Genomic DNA, 13,342 nt, shown 5'->3' on the forward strand with positions numbered 1-13,342 from the left:
TTTAAATTGTCAGCCTGCCTTAGAGTTTGTTCCAAGCAGGCCTGCTTTGCTACCTTCCTTTTTTGAGGATGCAGCTCAGTTCATGGCTCTGCTCCTGTTCGTTTTTGCAATGAGCCAATTTCTTTTGGGGGTGGGTGGGTGGCAGTTAACTTCCCACCTGTTTGGGGTCACCCATCCTCCTGTTGCAGTGCTTGGGGTGAGAACAGTGAAGTTTTGACACCTGTGTGTGTCTGGCCACCTGAAGGAAAAACATCCCTCCCCCAACGATGCAATTTGAGATGAAGTGTCCTCAGTGAGGGGACAGTGCTTAGCCATTGAACCATTCCAAATGAAATTAGAAGAGTTTTAGTATTAAATTTTCTTCTGTCTTCTCTAAGGTTATGTTTCTCAGCTTAATTTTGAGGAATAAATCCAGGGCAAGTCCCATGGTATGGAAATTATCTGAGGAAAAGGTCTGACCTGGATGGTCTCCTCCCAGAAGACTGGAGCTGCTGGCCGTAAGGTTCAGAAAGTCTTGTGGGAGAGCTGCTGAGGGGCATGCAATATTTTAGCTCAAGGTCTCCTAACTCATGGTAACAAAACCACTAGCGATGAACAAGAGCCTGAATTCCTGAGACAGAATCTGCTGGCAGCCAGTCTCTGTGTTTGTCCTTGAGGTGATGCTGCACTAAGGTGATCCCTTTCCACTCTTAGCCTTAAATGGTTGACTGGTGAAAGTCAGGGCCTGGGGTCCCCCACAAGGCAAAGGAGGAGGTCCTTTTAAGAGAGCCCCTTCCATTACTGCACAGCTGGGCTGTGCTTGGTTTTCCTTGCCCTGGGGTATGCTTGCTGCTAAAGATCCTATTTTCAGCCCCACAAACCCAAGGTGCGGTGAGGTCTCTTGCTGAGAGTAGGTGAAGTTGTTGGGTACCTCAACTGAGCTTTTGCTCCTCACTTCTGGTTTTAGGTCCAGATACCTGCAGTACCAAACCAGCTTGGTACCTCACCTAGGAGGTCATGTTTGCCAGCAGAATAGTGCTTTGGTAATTGAGATACACTGCTACAAATGGCAGGCAGGAAACTACAGGGAGCTGATCTGTTAGTTACTTAGGACAAAAACATTGTCAGGTTTTTAGGCAAAAAGGATGAAGGTATGGAAATGAGGTGCTTGCTTTGAATTTTCATGGTGGGGGGAGAAAAGGGGTAAAGAGAGAATCTTCTCTGTTGGCAGAGGCTGGGCTGAAGCAATGGAGTGTGCAAAGTGTTACTTTTCTGGATGTGATTGTTGCTTGGGGCTTTGGATTATATTAGCGTGGAAAAAATGCCTCCAAGGGAAGGGGCACAAATCACAGCTTGGCCAATAGGGAGGGAAAGAGGACTATAAAACAGAAAATCAATTTAATACTCAGTGGGTGTTTGCAGTGTGCTCACCCTTCCTTCAAATTGCCAAAGGAAAGATTAATTAAAGTTATATTGAGCAGCAAAAATGATGGAGGGGGTGAGATGGGGCTTATGTAGTTCAGCTTTCTCCATAATTAATTGACAAAAGCATTCTTGGATTTCATTACCCAGAAACTTGCCATCTCCTGCTCTTAAAGGGCAGCTGAAGCAATACTGGATTTCCAAGTCAGCATTGCTGCCTTGCAGGTTGAGCTAACAAGGGTCACTTCATAGGCACTTGGGAAAAGGGCTTCCTCTGTCAAATAGTGCCACTATGGTATTTATGGGTCGTATCATTTAGGATCAGACCACAAAGTCCTTTTATCTGGTTATGGTTTTGTAAGTAAGGTTGAGAGCTGTATGCACTGTGAGGTGCAGGTGTCAGCAGGGGATGGTGATAACTTTTTTAGGTCTCTTGTCTCTTCTGACTTTATTTAACCAGAACAACTTTAGAGCAGGGGGTGACAAAAGCTGTTGGAACACCATGGCCACGGTGTAATGGACAGAATCCAGGAAAGGTACCTGTGTCCTTCAGACAGCAGGAGGGGGCCAGGGTTGCCTGGTCAGGAAACCCAAGTGAATTGCTGAGCTTGCATTCACTTGCAAGGGAGTGAGGTCTCCAAGTGAATTTAACTGCTTTTGGGGTAGCATTGAGGATGTTTGTCTGTCTGTGTTAGGGGGTGGGGATCAAATTACATGTGTTTGTGAGCCCATAATAGCTTCTCCCTCAAGTCTGTTTCCTGCCTACATAAAAAATGTGTCCAAGAGGCACTCTGCAGACTGTTCAGCTTTCAGGGGGAAACATTCAGAGATGCACAGCCAGATCCCTATCTGGTGTCAGCATTGCCATGGAACTTGCATTGCCACCTAGAGCAAAAACCAGAGTATTATGAAGCTTACACACTCAATTTACTTCCGATGGGAACAGGAGAGGGGGTTAAGCCAGTTGCTTGGGTTTTGCACCCCACATTACAGGGCAGCAACTTCCTTAAACCTCTAAGGTGCTCTGAAGTAGTGGGCAACAGACATCCATCCCCCTGCAGCGCTCTCTGATGAAGGTGCAGGTGTTTAACCATTTCAGGGCCCGTAGAGGGAGCTGCATTGCTGCTTGTGGCATGGCTTTCCAGCCGCCTCTGGCATGGATTTCCAGCTCTGTGTGTTCACATATGCCCTCCTGCAATGCTCGTTTTACCAGGAGAGGGTTTATAAAATGTTGGATTGGTGTGACTGCCATGTCGAAGTGGAAAAGATGAAGACTTAGAGTGAGGAAGTAACCAGCAGCAGGAGAGTTGTGACTTTTAAAATGAAAATACCTTTTTCCTAACCTGATTTTGGCGAGCTCTGTTGCTCAATTCCTGGTTAAAATAACATGTATTCAGGCCAGGGAGAGCAAAGCTGTATAGGTTCACTTGTGTGTTTGCAGTTTTGAACAAACTCAAGCCCAAGGTATTTATTTGTTCCTGTATTGTCACCTTCCTGGACAGGAAATCCATTGAATATGAATAAAAAGTTCTGGCCTAATTGGGTCTCCTGCAGATCACTTCCAAAGAGAGGGTGCTTTGGGAGCACTACACATGATAATTTGGGCAGTTTAGGTTTCTGCAGAAGTCTGAATAGGGATTTGGACTCTGATTCCCAGGAGATTTTGATGTTTTTGAAATACTTGTTGCCATTTAGAGGCAGACCATGTTCCTTGACGTTCCTACACAAACTGAGAGCAATTTCTGAGCACAAAATGTGCTCCCTGGACAGGGGAACTTCCCACTGAAGACTGAATCACCAAGTCCCTATTGCCAGGAAACCCCACTTATGCCAGACACCAGCTGTGACTCCAAACACCCTTGCTGAGTGGAGCTGGTTACCACTAGAGCCTCCATGGCAGCTTATCCCCAAAGCTGGCCAGTGGGAAACTTCTGATCATTCCTACTGAGGAGAGACAAACAGATCTGGATGAAAACATAAAGGCTGAATGTAGCCGTTTTGATGCTTTTCTTTTACTAACTGCTTGCTTCCCATCTTCCTTTGTCAAGTGTTTGATGCTCACGATCTGGCCCTATTTCCAAATTGTTGGTCTGTGATTTTTTTCTCTCTCATCTTAAACTGGTTTCTGCCTTATTTTGAGGCTTTGCTTTCCCTTCTGACACAGTTGTTACTTTGCCTTGAGGAATGTATTGAGTTTTTGTTTAAGGTATAAATCTTAGCATACTTCAGAATATTGTTCTGTGGGTTCCTGTGCCAGCAGGAGGTTCAGCAACAGACCTGTCTTCCTGCGAGGAAAGAATATGGAGGTGCTGGGAACTCACTTTGATCTGCTGATTTATTTTCTTATTGTTAGACTGCAAAGTGTTAGCTGTAATGAGAGCGTGGCCAGCCCTGAATGTTAAATCTCCCACCACTCAGACCTGTCAGGCTGGGAAGCATTCAGCACACGCTCAAAAATAACTTGGTGTGTTTTTCCCAGTGCGTGAGGAGTTGTATTGCTGTTTGCCAGGAGGTGGGATGTGTTACTGTGTCCACAGATGCCCAGCAGACCTTACCAGGTGCTCCTGTCGCTCAGGTGGGAGGGACATTGTTTTTCTCTTGTACTGTTTGGATATGATACAGTGAAGTCTAGAACAAAAGGAACTAATTGGTGCTCTAGGACATTTCCATAATGTAGATGATGAAGAGCAGAGATCTGGGTGGGGGCAGAGATTGTGTCTTAGAAATGCACATGTGATTGATCTCGTGGGTGGGTTCAGAGCACATCCTGGGTTTGCACTGTGAGGCACAAAGAGAGAGTGTGGCTTATCACTTGGGTGACACAGCTGAGTGTGTGTCAGGCAGGCTGGGTCAGTTTGCTGCCTGTGATGCTCATGGAACTGGAGATGTCAAGGTTAATTGTGCAAGCACTTCTTCCTTGTATATTATGTACTGGCACAAGTCATGAAGTACTTCTGCTTGGGAACCCAGCTATTACCTACACACAGGGGTTGTGAACACTGGTGAAAACTGAATTTCGACTGTGAGTATTGATGAAACAAATCTGAGGCAGCTGTTAGGGTTCACATTGCTCTTTGTTTAACCTGCCCATTGCTGTATGCAGCTCAAAAAGAGCTGCAAAACTGTGTTAGAACTCTGCTAGAAGGACTGAAAGGAAATCTGTCAGTGTGAATTCAGCTGTGAATTCAGACAAGATTCTTGAGCCGATGGCACACACATCTTAGTGTGACCCCAGAGAAAGACACCCCTTTGGCTCAAATTGGAAGACAGTCCTCAGTCTAGGTTCAGATCCCACTCAGCACTTAAAATCTGCCATTGTTTAATAAAAGCTTCAGATGGTGAAAGAGTCTGTGTTTGAGGTAGAGTGGGATGGAGGGAGCTTTCCTGGCAGGCAGGGTATGCATGTATCCAAAGCCTCTCTTTCCATCCGTATATGTCTCAGCTGGTTCTTATCAGTGCTAGAGGGAAAATTGCAGTGGTCTTCCACAGTATGCAGAGGGTGTCTGCTTTGCTGATCCCTGTCCTCAGGGTAAACCTATGTCCTATATTGATGCTGGAATAGGGGCTTCCTGGCAACAGTTTGTGGCAGGCAAATGGATGAAAGGTTTGCTCCAACTTGGTGGCTGAAGATCAGTTCAAACACAGACACTGGGTGATGTTTCTCAAGTATGGAGTTATATTCTTCTGCCAGCTCAAGTGGCTCCTGTACTAGTAGAAGCTTGGAGCTGAGTGTGGTGAAGGTGAAGAATACCCATCCCCAGGAATTTGTCTTGAAATGTTAGAGATCAGTCTGATTTTAACAAATTGCAGTAGTACATTTTAGTTTGAGATGTATTTTTAGGAACAATAATATTTAGTTTTCTGTCTGAATACCATAAGCTTCTTTTGATGATTTATTCTTTTTCGTACTTGTCTTTGAAGGAGAGAAAAAGCCCAGAAAGTTCAAGATTTTCATGGAAAATGAAAGTTTTAAATGGTTGTGAACACTTCTGTATTGAGTTCTCATGAGAGATAGCAAATTTATTTTTCTCCCCAGAAATAAGACTGTGCTACTCAGAATCAGGGAAAGGAGAAAATGCAAGTGGGGAATAGGAGAAGGGTGGTCTTAGGGGGAAAAAAGCAGGTTGGATGTGATTTGCAGGGAAGAGTGGTGAAGTTCTTAGAAGGAAGATGCTTTGTGCTGTCACATTGAGGGGGGCTCCCAAAAATGTTACTGTGGAAAATGAGGACTGTAAAGACATTGATGATTTTGGGCCCTGGTTGTGGGGGAAGCACCTGGAAAAACTGTTGTGCATGTCCCCTGCCCAGAAGGAGGTGTTCTCCATCCCAGTGCCACCAGCCACACTTTCCTGGTGTCATGGCACCTCTGTGCTCAGTACACAATTCAGACATCAGCATGTGGACTGTTTTCCTGTGGGAGAAATGTGCTGAGAATGCAGACAGCTTGCCAGGCTGCTTTTCTCATTTTGGTGCTGAATTTGTTTGTTGAACACAGTCATCCTTCCGCTTTGCCTAGCAGACAAATGCTGTCTGATTGCATATACTGGGGGGTGGTTAGGTTCAGCATTTGGTGGTTGGTGCAGGTTACTAGCCCAGTGTAGAAGCAAAGTCCCACATATTGGCTCCATCAACCTCAATAAGAGCTGCTCTGTTCTTACTATCCAGAGCGATTAATGCATTTTCTCAAAGAAAAGCTGGCATGCTGTTGCACTGTGTGTTAAGAGTTTGCACCTGGGTGTACACTACAGCACTCTGCCAAGAGAAACTCTGGTTTCCAAGCTTGTTAGCATGCTGTTTGGGGATTTAAATTTTTTGTTCGGTTCTTTCGTTTTTGTTTTTTTTTTTGGAAATCCTCCCATATTAAATTAAAAAGGAGAACTTAGTAAAAAGGAGAACTTAGTAAAAGAAATCAGAAGGGATGATTTGAGATGCTTCATTAGCCAGCAGTCTCTGAACTTGTGACCCTTTATTTTAAAGTATTTGGGCCTTCCTGTGGGACGGCTCCCTCGGGCTGGAGGCCGGCTTTCAGGCTTGCATGTCTTTAGGGAGGGGCCTTTGACAGCACAGGAGAAGTTGCAGTGTAGCGTTCTCAGCCGGGACTTCCAGCAAGGAAAGTTGTTCAGCTGGTTGGGGACTGTGATAAATCATGGTTCCCCTGAAGCATGCTGGGACTACAGAGAGCTGGAAATAAATGCTAGGGAAATTCAGCTTTTGTAGTGGGCTATCTTTCAGGATGATGTATGGCTTTGTAACAGAAAGAGTTCCCTTTGCTACAGCTGGGAGAAAACTGCTGCCTTCCATTGGGAAGGAAAACATAACAATTCTGTTGGTGTAAATCCATGCTGCAGGCTTGCCCTGAAAGCTGTGCTTTGGCATGAGCTACCTTAGCCTGAGAAAGACCACTGTGGTACTAATGGAAAAGAGAGTGGACTGAGAATCCAGGGTGGTGGCAATTGGTTGGGACAGTAGGCTTGACAAGAGGGTAGGAATGGTGGTGGTAGGTGGCCAATATAGTAATGACTTCCCAAATGTGACTGGGGAAGGAATTGGATGGCATGGGCTGCCATTTGCATCTCTGCCTCTTGACTGTCACATTGTTCTGGGCAAGTAATTTCTGTGGATGTATAAAATGTCTTCTCTTCAAATTGCAGTCATGGGAACCTATGTCACTGCTTTCTTCCATTTCCACTTTTAATCCCAATCAGTTTGGGATGTTTGTCTGTGCCGGTAGACAAGTTACCTTGTGGGGATCTGCCAGTGTTTTGGGTTCTTCTCTGTTCTGAGTGATGGCTTGGATTGCCCAAGAGCTGGGGACAGCCTGAGTTCTGTGTTTGTGCAGCAAACAGAGGTTCTACCCTAGTTATAACTGATGTTAATCTGTGTATGGGTTTGTCTGCACTAACTATGTCCTCTTCTGGAACTGGATTTTGGTAGCACTGTTAAGGAGACCCAGCCAAAAGGCTGGAGCCAACCTCTCTTGAGGCTGCTGTGGCCAGGTAAACAGAGGGGGACAGGTTTGTCCAAGGGAAAGGGAGAAGCAGTAGAGTCACCCTCTGCTCATGCCAGGGCTCTGCTGCTTGTAGCAGGCAGTAGCAAGCAAAGACTTCTTGCCATGCCCATGTTCCAGACCAGAGACATTGGCAAATGCTATTGTACTGACTGAGGTGCTGAGGTGCAGAACAGAGGAATCAAGTGCTGCATCAGAACCAGCACCAAAGAAGAAAACTTTGTCAGAGAAAATTTTGAGTTAACCTTTCTTAATTCAATTGCTACAGATCTGATTGCAGGGTTCTGATATTCAGGCAAAGGTCCATATTCCATTTGGTGAGATGACTGGTAAAGCACATTGGTTTCTCAGGCCTGACGTGCTTTGTTCAGTGATGTTCCTAGTGTAGCAATGGGATGTTTCTTCCCCTCAAGTAATATAAATGTTGACTTAACAAGAGAAGTAAAAATCAATTTCATCAAATCTGGTCACTGTTGCAGACAGTGCCTTAGCATTGTTCCTTGTCTGTCTGACCAAGTTCTCTTCAACTGTATCATTAATTACTTGCTCTGTTTTTTCTTATTTTTCATCAGCTTATGCTCTTGTATGAGTTTTAAGTGCCCTGTTTGTAATCTGCTTGTTATCTCTGAAAGATCTGCTAGGCTTGGTCAACTGCCTCATTGCCTGTGTTTATTTTGTTCAAATTCCCAAAATGGTAACTATACACTGTGCAGCATCAACTCAGCCAGGATACTCCAGGGGTATAATTTTTTCCACTCAAATGATTTCTGGTCTGTTTCTCTGAGCTGTGAATGTCAAGTGATCAGTTTGTTTACCTTATTCTACTGACTTCTGACTAAAATGCAAAGATATTTACAAAATTTAAAACTCTGCAAACTTAAATCTAGGGAACTGATCCCCAAGGGGACAAATAGCTGGTGTTTCTCTAGTGAAGTGGACATTGTAGGCTGGCTCTCAGGTTGGATTGAGACCATTGCAATATGTCTGGGTGTATGAGGTCCTGAAGCCTGCAGCCTTTAGATACACACAGCTGAGCTTGAGTGCTTCACTGTGGTCATCCACTCTTACACACATTCTTAGCTTGGGGATGGTGCAGGTGCAGCATCTCAGTAAGGATCTGAGCTGTGACTTACCTAGTTCCTTCACAGGAAGTAGGACAATGGTGGTGGTTACCTCTTGTAGGCTTTAATGAGGAGTGAACACCACCTGATTGAGCATCACACCTGTATGAATGAGTGGCACAAGGAATCTCAGCTAATCGTCTCATTTTGGTGGATCTGTGCTGTGACTTAGTGTAAGTGCTGTTGCTTGGCCTCCACTAATGTCCACTCTGTACTTTTAGAAGTAATGTATCAGCCTTTGACCTTTTTCTGGTCCATGAAGTCATTGCCTTTTAGGTGTGATACAAGCCAGATAGGAACTATACTTTTCTTCCAAAATAAAAACCAAACTAATTGCACTTTGTTTCTCTCCAGCTGCCTTTTGGGGAGATATCGCTTTAGATGAAGATGATCTGAAGTTGTTTCAAATAGACAGAACTGTTGACTTAACAAAGCACTCAGATGGCAACGCAAGACACACATCAGGTAAGGGCAGTCCTGGGGTGGTGATGCCTTCTTTCACCTGGTTTTGTCCTTAGGGGATGAGGACTTCCATTTCCCTTGTGATGCTGTTCCCATAGCCAGGGCAGTGCATGCAGAGCTTAGTTATGGCACTGAGGGTGGGATCCAACTCTGAACTTTGTTAAATAAAAAACAAGTCACAATTTGATGTAGCCAAACCCTATCTTGTCTAAGGGAGATTTTCAGACTTACATCATTGGTCTCTTTCTATGAGGAAATACCTTTTTGCCAATTTGGAAGAAAATGTGTTTGAATTTCTGCTACTCAGTTTTGGTGGAAATTCTGACTCTTATTGTGCTCCTTTTTCTTTCACTGTATGATCTTAATGGAATAACACATTTTTTTCAGCTGTCAACCTAGTAAAACCCACTGCTGTCTTACATACAGACTGTTCTAGAAGTGGTATTATAATTGAAATAGGTTAACAATTGTGTTGATTTTCCATAAAGTGTGTGCTCATTTTGTCCCCCTGCACAATTATAATGTATGCTCAGTCTCATGCCAGACCAAAGGTGTTTCTTGACTCAGGAGCTCTGACTGGACTCCAGCTCTAACAGTCTCTGAAATGCTCTGCAGCTGGTTCAGAGCGCTCCCCACAGTGTTGTTCCCTTTACTTCACTTTATGCTGTAAGAGAGAAATTGCTGGAAGTCTGAGCTTTGAGAGACACCAGAGGGACTGGAGACAGAGCAGGTCAGAACAAACTTCTTTTCTGTTTTCTTTGCTGTTCTGCCTCTAGATTAGCAAGTAGGGTGAGAGGTTGGGTAGAGGCAGAAATCCCTGAAATTGTATATTCACCTGACTCAGCTCATATATTATTTGACAGCATTGGTGGCTGGTTCTCTTTCCTTGTAACTGCCTAGCATCAGCTTCAGAGCATCTAAGCACTGTGTAGGTCTGGTTCTGGGGTGGAGTGGTCCAGCATCCGTTTGGGATGAGTGTGAAAGATGACGCATCCAACACAGGCATATTTAGTTGTCAACATAACTGATTAAACTCATGCAGGTGCTGAAATTCTGGATAGAGAAGGGCTGTCCAATTCTTCAGATTATGGGTAGCTCCCTGGAAATGCCATTGTCCTGCATTGTCACGTCACTTAGCCCATTCATATCATGCTTTGCGCTGTCACACATTCTTAGGTGATAGGTTATTAGGAGCAGGTTGCCTTCAGAGCAGAAGATATATCAGAAAATGAGGACTAAGTGGGACAGGCAGCATGAATCTCTTTTACATCCCTTTGTTGGTTCCTGAAGTTAGATGAGGACACTACTGGGAAAGCAAAGTGGGATGATGTTTGAATGTATCAGTTTTCTGTGGTAACTTTTTTAGTTGTCATGTCTAGCACATTTATTTTACTTGGTACTAGTGCCAGACCTGTGCCATCTGGAAAATGACGTGGATTTTATAACTCACATCTGTATAGTGTAATGTAGGGACTGATCTCTTACAACCATGGCTCATGCCATGTGGTTGGACCAGTCTCTTCCTCGCACTTTTTACTGGGGCGTCATACAACACTTTGTCTTTGGTGAATGGAGTTGTCACCTCACTCGCTTGCCTTTGTCCTCATCTCTGGCAGGTTTCATTTGTACCCCTGGGAGTGCAGCTGACAAATGGGCAGCCCCTGTGACTGTGATGCTTTCAGCAGAGCACGCACAGATGGATCTCTATGGTCACCTGCCCTCTCAGGGGCTCTCTGCAGGGGCAGGAAGGGTTGATTCTTCTCCTGTGGGGCTTGCTTGACACTCATGTGTATTGTAAGAGGGTGGTCTCTTCAGCATAGTGAGAATTGGGCTTCATTCTTCCCTGGGAGAAAATCCTACTCCCTGCTTTATTTCCAGTGGGAAGAATGCAACCTCTGTACAGAAACAGCCTAAGACCTTTTATGAATGGAACCCCTTGAATTATAACATTTCAGAGTTTCCTAAAGCTGTTAATCGGATTAGTTGTATAGTGGAGGAAGTACTTAATACGTATATACAGACACACAGGCTCTTCGTATCTGGGAGCTGCAGTTTTGAGCATGTTATTAGGCCAGGAATTCTTCTTGCCCAGTGTTGATCCCTTGTTCCCAGAAGATGCTGTCCAGCTGGGAGAACTGAAAATTGTGCCATTAGACACTGGTGGGCTGTTTATAGGTGTACACCCTAATAGCTTGTGTGGAGCATCTGCAGCTGTAAGGCTCTGCAGGAAGAATGAGGTTCCCATGTTCTTTGGGGTGATGGGTTCTCTGGATCCAATAACATTGTGCTGCTTTAGGGAAAGCTTTGCCTTGGCTGGGAAAGGCAGAGACTGTCAGATGTTTCAAGTTTTTTCCTTCTTCACCCTCTTCCAGTTGTTGTCTAGAAAATAGCTAGGTACTTCTCTGGGTCCTTGAGGGAGAGGTGCAGGGAATCTGAAAACTGTTTGGATTCTGCTACAGATCTCTGTCCTGAGCTTAATTTCACAGCATGAGTGTGCTCCAGGCTTGTTTTTTCCATTAATTTCCTGCTTGCAGAAATGCCATAGTCATTTCTCAGAACCTGAAAATTCATGATCCTGCTTGAGAGTGGGATGCCTTGAGATTCAGTGTTTCCAAGCATTTTCTCAGCAAATACTTGAGTTAGTGTTTTATTCCTGGTACCTGAAAGCAATAGACCAAATAGCATTATTTCCTCGGTGAAGTCACAGAGCAGGATCATGTTTCTTTCCCTCTGAGAGATACTGTCTCGGAGCTCTCTGGCAATCCCCTCAAAGACTGCTCATTGTGGCTAGCACAGGTCTTTCCCATGACAACTTTCTCCTGTGTTTTATAAACAAAGATAAAGTTTGGATGTTATTAAAACAGTGTCTTGAGATTTGGACAGTTCAGGCCTGGCCAATGAGGCCTAGGGGGAGGTTTCTGACTGACCAATCTGGGTGACCTCTGAAAAGTCTATATAAGTTGGAATCAAAATAATAAAGCTCTCTTTTTTCTTGCCACGCTGAGAATCCGGGTCTTTTTCTCTTGCTAGCGGCTCAACAGCGACAGCTCATGTGGATTTCAGGGGTGGCTGTCTCCATGGTGCCTTACTTCAGTGCTCCAGCAATGATGGTCCTCTTCGGCTTTGTCTGGATGTCTCTGTCCTATATGTGTGGATTCTTTTGTGTGAGGGGTCATTGGGAATTGACATTACACAGGGAATTGCATCACTTGTGTTAGGTACTTAAAACCTTCTGGAGTGCAGCGTATGACCGGATACTCCGTATTCATGTGAGCAGTCTCATCTGCTCCAAAGGAGCTTCCTTCCTAAAAATGTATCAGGAAGAGTACAGGTCAAGCATCTGAAAACTGCAGTAGGTTTTGCAATAGTATCTTGTGTGCAAACATCCTTCTCCAGTGCATTTATACAAGTGGAATTTTCTTCAGGCCCTATTGAGGAAAAGGTAGTCATAGTGATGGTCGACAGCTAAATGAAGCCCATTTAATCCATGTTAGATGTCTGCATGTTCATCTCTGTTGACTTGGTTAAAGCTCTGAGCTGTGTGAATTAGTAAAGGGTATTTGCATGCTGTGCAGATTAACTGTGAGTGAATGCCAGGAGATGTGCTCTTCTAAGAGGGCTCAGAGCTACCAACTAGTTAATTTCTTGTCAAGACCCTTTCATGATTTCCCTGAAGGTTTACTCCTTCCAACTATACTGTCCTCCAACCCAGTTTTAGATCATGGTCATTACATGACTTCTGACCTCCTTTCTGCAGGTCTCTCAACCTCAGCTCTGTTTTACCTGAAGCCTAGTTTTATTCTCATCAGTGATCTGGCAAAAGAGCTTTTACAGTTTAACTGTAAACAGTTTAACTTTTTTACAGTTTGTTTAGAGTTGAACATTTGGCCTTTCTTTGAGATGAGATAAGACTTTTCTAATTTCCTAAACCAGGATTTTTTTTCTCCCCCTCATTGGCTGTTCTCCTTTGAACCTAAGTCCTAAACTCAGAGACTTGCTTGTAATCTTTCTGTTTGTTGCTTTATAAGAGATTTTACAGACCAAGCTGTGGCCCTCCACATCACCTGCTCATCCTGCTATCACCATTTGTAATAACATATAAAATCTGCCAAACAAGGAATTTCTCCTCTTCCTTAAAAATATTTTGCAGCTAGAGGTAGGAACAAAAAATGAGGCATATTGTTAAAAAGCAGGTCTTAGCTGCCCCCCGTCTCTCTTTCTGTGGGATCAAGTTTAGATGTTATGTTTACTTTGAAAATCAGGTGTTCTCATGCAGTGGTGTTGAAATGGATACCCTTAGGATTTGGACCTGTAGAGAGATAGTAATGGTTCAAAACATAATGAAATTAAT

At 44.2% G+C, this 13,342-nt stretch overlaps 1 protein-coding gene across 1 annotated transcript in view; it reads left to right on the forward strand.

The window, feature by feature from the left end:
* TLL2 (tolloid like 2) overlaps positions 1–13,342 on the forward strand; it is an 84,783-nt gene that overhangs the window by 21,789 nt on the left and 49,652 nt on the right. The window contains exon 2 of the mRNA XM_085065453.1: positions 8,884–8,994. Within this exon, the coding sequence (XP_084921579.1) occupies positions 8,884–8,994 (111 nt within the window). The remainder of the gene's footprint in view (positions 1–8,883; positions 8,995–13,342) is intronic.

Source organism: Lichenostomus cassidix, chromosome 6 (assembly GCF_008360975.1).
Source record: "Lichenostomus cassidix isolate B80296 chromosome 6, HeHo_3.0, whole genome shotgun sequence".
NCBI classification, from domain to species: domain Eukaryota; kingdom Metazoa; phylum Chordata; class Aves; order Passeriformes; family Meliphagidae; genus Lichenostomus; species Lichenostomus cassidix.